This window comes from Microtus oregoni, unplaced genomic scaffold (genome assembly GCF_018167655.1).
Source record: "Microtus oregoni isolate MIOR12 unplaced genomic scaffold, Mior012 000046F_ref0000063, whole genome shotgun sequence".
NCBI lineage: Eukaryota > Metazoa > Chordata > Mammalia > Rodentia > Cricetidae > Microtus > Microtus oregoni.
Window position 1 is genome coordinate 1182504 of NW_024543220.1, and position 6622 is coordinate 1189125.

Consider the following 6622-nt stretch of genomic DNA (forward strand, 5'->3'; position numbering starts at 1 on the left):
AACCTTCACCTCTATTCCTGGCCTTACTTATTCCGAGATTTCAGGGTTAGGTTCCTCAGGTGATCCTGATACCACCCGCCACCGGTCCACGTAGTGTGACTGAACACCCTGGCTGCCGGCTAGTCATCAGATTTCAGAACAATCCTGAAACAACACTGGCATGGTTCAGAAAGACTTAGACCGTTAACACGGGCCCATAGTGGCAGGAACACGCATGAAGGCACCGCCCACATGAGTCAAAGCAGGGAGCAGCAGCAAGGTCAGCCAGGAGCACTTGCCAGGCTGTGTCACGAGGACAGCCCGAGCTCCTTCCGAAGGACTGCCGATCCGCCCGGTAGCCCGGAACCTCCAAAATCCACCAAGTAGGAGCTAAGTACGCCTAAGCATGTCCCTTGTGGCCCACCATTGGCCCAGGTAGATGCCGTGACGTCACAGGGCGGGACTTGGGAAGTGACGCTTCAGGGGTGGGAAAGCTGTAGTTAGCTCTCCGTTCGCCTCTGCTATGTCTGCGCTGACGCGGCTGGCACCTTTCGGTCGCGTCGGAGGCCGCCTGCTCCGGGGCTGCCGAGCGCGGGCGGCTGGAGATGGTGGAGTCCGTCAGTGAGTGTCGGGTGGGGGTGAGGGCTCGGCTGGCTTGAACTGCGCCAGCGCGGGTGTCCGGACGCCGTCACCTTGAGACAGGCTGCCGGGAGGGTCGGTGCGCGCTCCGCTGCCCCCGAGGAATGCCGGATCTTGTAGTCCGCAGGGACGGAGACTGGCTTTAGAGAGATCGGTGGGGTGGAGGCGATGGGATGGCACGGGAATGCCAGAGAAATGCGTGAACTAGGACCTGAATGATAAGCCACGCACAGTCCCCTGACTGAGACTTTCCACGCAGCAGGGGAGTGGAGGTCAGGAGCGCATGGACACGGGTGGAGATGGGCACCGAGACAAGTGAGGACTGGACGCGGAGTGCCTCGGAGGACTGAGGTTTTCCCTAACAGTCCTGGGCAGTCACGGGAGACCTTAAGGCAGGAAGGTAGTAAGTTCGTTATTTTTCCCAGTAGGCACATGTTTACGTTGAAAATCTGGCACTTTATTTGAGACGATCTCACTAGTTTGCATCGATTGGCCTAGAACTCGTTATTTAGACCGGGGTTACCTCGAACTGTAAAATTATGCGTGCTTTTTGCCTCCCGAGTGCTGGGATTAAGGGCGTGCACTTTAAATCCCGAATTGTATGCTGTTTCATTCATGCCCATTCTGTTTTCTCTCCACCGGAGTTTTGTAAAACTCATAACTTCTTGTTTTGTTGTATTAGACTCTTTTTTTTCCTTTTTTTTTTTTTTGACCCAGATCTTGTATCCCGGCAGGATTAATCCGTCGAGAGTTCTTTTGAGGTCTTAATTCTCTTATTCTCTTGAGGATGCCTCCAATCCAAGCTCACTCTAAATCCTTAGCTTGGATTTCCCTTACCTCCAATTAGGGAAATGCTCTACTACAGGAATAGGTCTCTAGCGCTCGCCTTGGTTTTTTGGCGACACAGGTCCAACTCATAGAATTTGGGGTGCAGACACATCAGAGGTTTGGTCTCTGGTGACAAGTTTTAATTTCTTTCCCGTTGGTTTATTAATATTTCACCCATTTATTATGGGGCCACGGCTTGATTCAGAGGTCTAATGATTAGACTATCTCTTGGGTGAGAGTCTGAGTCTCCTAGTTGTCTGCATGGACTCCCTGTGAATGTCAGCTTCAGTAATTGCTTCCCAGGCAATTGTGCTTGGTTCGTAATGCTCGAAAATGGACTTTTTATTTATTTCATTTAGCATCCTATTTTTAAAAGATTTATTTAATTTAAGTATATGAGTGCTCTATCTGCGGGTTTGCCTTTTACCAGATCCCATTATAGGTGGTTGTGAGCCACCATGTGGTTGCTGGGAATAGAACTCAAACCTCTAGAAGACCAGCCAGTACTCTTAACTGCTGAGTTGTCTCTCCAGCCCCCTGTATTGTTTTTTTTTTTTTTTCCACTGGGGACTGAACCTATGTTAGGCAAGCACTGTACCACAGAGTTGCACCCCCAGCGCATGAGTTACATCTTAGTTTGGTCCATAAAATGAAAGACAAAAACTCAAAAAAAAAAAAGAATGTATTTGCTTGTAGGCAACGTTCTTGGGCTTTGTCGTCAAAATCCATGTGTTGTCCAGTCTGGGAAACAGCAAATCACAGCATCCGCATAAAGTTACAAAAGTTCCGTTAACAGATAACGATCCTACATGTGGTACCTGCACGTGGCGAATACTCAGTAATACCTGCCAGCAGTCTTTTAGAATGAGAGAGAATAATAAAAATCAGCCCCAACTTGTCAACAGCCATCAGGGCTGAAGAGTTCACTTCAGAGCTGAAGAGCAGGAGCTGTAGGACCTGAGCCTGGATGCCAGCACTCAGAGGAGAAGCCAGGAGTTGCCTTCTGCACATATAACCCCAGTGCTGTAAGGGGCAGAGTCGAGAGGATCCCTGGGCAGGCCTTGCTAGCTGCTGTCCTAGCCCCAGGTTCAGAGGGAGGAGACCTCAAGGGAATGAGGTAGGGACTGATAGAGCAAGATACTTGATGTCCTCTGCTAGGAAGAAGAGGGCAGAGGACGGTGAGGAGCCATGGGAATATCACACATGAACCTCCCAGAAATTTTAGTGCATTTTTGCTATGCTGGACTGAAGTTGTATTTTATATAGGCACACTGTAAATTTTTATATCTGATTGTGCATTAGCATATGGGTTGCGCTGAACAGGACATAGAAATAGCTTTATTAAGTATAAATTACATCATTTAAGTTAGAACCAACCTATACTGATCAGAGTCCTAATTAAATAAGGATAGCCCTAGCCTGGTGGTGGTGCACGTCTTTAATCCTAGCACTTGGGAGGCAGAGGCAGGCGGATCTCTGAAAACTCTTGAGTTCCAGGACAGCCTGGTCTGCAGAGCAAGTGCCAGGACAGCACTGACTACACAAAAAGAAACAAAACAAAACAAAAGTGTTGCCCTTATGGATTGTGTGCCACGGTTTGCCAGTGAGTGCCTAAACGAGTCCCCCACACCCAGTTGGTTTTATTCAGTTTTACCGTTGCAGCTTTTTGGCTTTGTTCAGAGTTATTAGAGTTTTAAAAAGGATTTCCCAAGTTCGTGTAGCCCAGGATGACCTTAAACTTCCTACGTAGATAGTGTCGAACTGAGCTTCCAGCCTCAACTGTCCAAGTGCAGGGTTTCAGGCCTGTGCTATGGTGCTTGGCTTCTATGTGATAGTCCTTGGGTAAAGACTAGGGCCCAGGATGCACGCTGTCTCTGAAGTATATCACTAAACTGAACAAAAGTCATCTTCATTTTCTTTTGGGGACAGGTTACTTCAGGTTCCCAGTCCTTTAAACAACGTTGGGGGCAGCACCCTATAGTCATCACTGTTCCAGTGTATTATGGGGACTATTTGCTAAATGAAACCATACCGTGGCCTCTTGTCAGTTCAACCAGTCTTCCTGTCTCCATGTTTAAAGCCAGCCAAATGAAAAACCAGTCTGTATTTTGGGGTAGATGAGATGTGCCAGCTTCGGTTTTAAAGATGCAGGTGAAGGCTGAGATGACCTGCTTTGGAAACTCAGTAAGAAGCCGTTTTCTGTATTGTCTTTTCTCCTAGTGCTGGCGGTGGGGTGCATATTCCGCCCAAGTACAGGGAATTTCCTCAGCTTACCCGGAAACAGGTGATCTATGGTGAGTTCTTAAGCTCACTCATGTGGTTCTGGATTCTCTGGCGCTTTTGGCATGACTCGGACGCTGTGCTGGTAAGTGTGGGAGAACGGTTCTAGTCCTGAGTTGAGAGCAGGGGAGGAGGCGGCATGGCTAGCTTAGCTTGTGTGTACCCTGAACACTGTATTGCCGTGCCACCTAGTGATATCTGGTTTCCATTAGGTTGCCAGGTGGGGAGGGGACTAGAAGTCATTCTTTTATGATTGGTGAGTTAACATTTATCTTCATTTGTAGGTTAAATTTCACATTTAACTTTTCTGTTTGAGCCAGGTTTTTCTATTAAATTTTTTTCATTTATTTTACATACCAACCAGTTTCCCTTCCCTCTTCTTTTTCTATTCCCTCCACCCCCCTCCTGTCTACCTCCAACCCACTCACTCCCTTCCGAGAGGGGCAGGCTAACCATGGGAGTCAATAAAGCGTAGCATATCAGACTGAGACAGGACCAAGCTCCTCTCGCTGTATCAAGGCTGGGTGAGGCATCTCAACATGGGGAATAGGTTCCTAAAAGCCTGCTCAGGCATTGGGACAGGTCTGATCCCATTGCTAGGGGCCCGACAGACTAAGCTCATGTGCAGAGGGCCGAGTTCGATCCTGTGTAGGCTCCCTAGCTGTCGGTCTAGAGTCCATGAGCTCTAGTGAGCTCAGCTCAGCTGTCTCTTTGGGTATCCCCATCATGGTCTTCACCTTTTTGCTTATATTATTGTTCCTCCCTTTCTTCACTTGGACTCTGGAGCTTGACCCAGTGCTCCATTATGGATCTCTGCATGTGCTTCCATCAGTTACTGGATAAAGGCTCTATGATGACAATTAGGTTAGTCACCAATCTGTTTACAGGGGAAGACTGGTTCAGGTACCCTCTCCACTATTGCCAGGAGTCTTAGCTGGGGTCATCCTTGTAGATTCCTGGGAGTTTCCCTGGCACCAGGTTTCTCCCTAACCCCCAAATAGCCCCCTCTATCAAGATATCCCTTTCCCTGGGTGGTGGTGGTGCACGCCTTTAACCCCAGCACTTAGGAGGCAGGCAGAGGTCTATACATTTGAGGCTGTAGGTGGTAGAAGTAGAGGCTGAAGTCAGATAGGTCTCCAGGTCAGGACTGGAGAGACTGCGTCCGCTTGAGGCTCCCAAATCTCACAGTAGGAGTAAAGGATGTGAAACATTTTGTTTTGCCAGGACTATGAGCTATTGCTGAGACAAGGAGTATATATGAGACCTGTGGCCTCCACTCCTTCCCACTCTTCATCATGAATATACTCAATGGCTTACGCTGCCACCTCTAAAAACTTCAAGTCACTGTGTGTAATGAGTAGATTGAAGCAGGCTGCGCCACTGAATGGTTAAGGGAGAGTCAGGGCTCATATATCACAGATGCTGGCTATAGTCATTAGTGCATGCTATTCTTTCAAGATCAGCTGCAATTATTAGTACAGACTCTTGACTTTGTTTTCTTTTTTTTTATTTTTATTTATTTATTTATTTATTTATTTTTTTGACTTTGTTTTCTTTTGACTGGTTGTCACCAGGGCCACTTTTCATATCCAGATCCTTCACAATGGACAGATGAAGAACTGGGGGTCCCTCCTGATGACGAGGACTGAAGGTATAAACTTAACTCTGTACAAGTAGGTATGCCCGAAAGTCCTGTTTTTAAATTCTGACTTGTTTTGCACTCTTAGTGGCCTTAAACAAGCTTATCCTAAAAGCCACTTGTCTTATCTAATGTCTGCCTAACCATTCTCACATCGCTAGCCTGCATCCCCATATTATCTTCTAGTCATCATATATTAAAAACAAAAAAAGTAGTCTTAAAGTTAGGTTACAGTTTTTGGCTTCTATCCACCCCTTGAGTAAAGATGAATTCTGTATGGTCAGGGCCCTGGGTTCCGTTGCCAGCATTAAACAAAGAAAACTCAGGTTTGCTAGTCTGTTCCTGGTAATCCCAGCACTTGGAAGGTGGAGGCAAGAGGATAGGAATCAGACAACACTACAGAGTAAGTCGGGACCAGCAAACAAACTGCCAGGCAGTGGTAGTGCACGCCTTGAATCCCAGCACTTAGGAGGCAGAGGCAGGCAACTCTGTGAGTTCAAGGCCAGCCTTGTGTTCCAGGACAGGCTCCAAAACTACACAAAGAAACCTTGTTTTGAAAAACCAAAACAAAGAACATCAATAACAAAAACAAAACAAAGCCAAAAAAACCAGTTCTGTTCTATTTCCTGGACTATGGTGGTTAGAGTTTATGGTATGTAGCTGTATAAGCGTGTCCTGCTTTTACTGTTCAAGTGGGAAGATGGAATTAACACCTTAACGACTAGACTAGAAAGGGTAATTTTGCTTTCTTTCTTGAAAGGCTGTTCAGTCAGGGCTAAAAAGAAATGATTGAATGATTGGACAAATAAGATTATGAATTTGGATTAGTAAATGTAATAGTTCTTAAAACTTACCTACTTTTCTTTCCCTACAGGAGCAAGGTGAGAAGTTTCAAGAAATTACAGCCTTCATATTTAAAGTTGTAAATTAAAGTGGTTTGCCAAGAATGAGGAATTGGTGACAGCTATCCTTTATTCTATTCTCTGACTGCTTGCTGGGCTAAGTGGTTTGTGCCCTTTCAGCCAATCCTCTTGAGTCGCCTGTGATATAGGTGTCCTTTCTTTGGGGTTATTAATGAACAAGGAGATAGTTTTTTGCTTAGCATCACACACTGGTGAGTGGTTACCTTATGTCTGATCCCAGTTTATGCATAACTTAGGTACCACGCCTCCTCCTCAGCTCATGCCTTAGTTGCGTGTGTGGACAGGTGATATGACCTAAAGCTGCTGCAGCTTGATTGTTGCCCCCGAGGTTAGG

At 46.6% G+C, this 6622-nt stretch overlaps 1 protein-coding gene across 3 annotated transcripts; it reads left to right on the forward strand.

The window, feature by feature from the left end:
* The first annotated feature begins 442 nt into the window (after positions 1–442).
* LOC121435543 (NADH dehydrogenase [ubiquinone] 1 beta subcomplex subunit 2, mitochondrial) lies at positions 443–6315 on the forward strand. 3 transcript variants are annotated; one of them, XM_041634959.1, is made up of 4 exons: positions 443–600; positions 3667–3811; positions 5301–5403; positions 6240–6315. In XM_041634959.1, the coding sequence occupies exons 1-3, from the start codon at positions 503–505 to the stop codon at positions 5373–5375; spliced, it is 318 nt and encodes a 105-aa protein (XP_041490893.1). In that variant the 5' UTR covers positions 443–502; the 3' UTR covers positions 5376–5403; positions 6240–6315. The 3 variants fall into 3 exon arrangements, with proteins under 3 accessions (XP_041490893.1, XP_041490892.1, XP_041490891.1); XM_041634958.1 differs by having other exon boundaries at positions 5301–5399; XM_041634957.1 differs by having other exon boundaries at positions 5301–5377.
* The last annotated feature ends 307 nt before the right edge of the window (positions 6316–6622 follow it).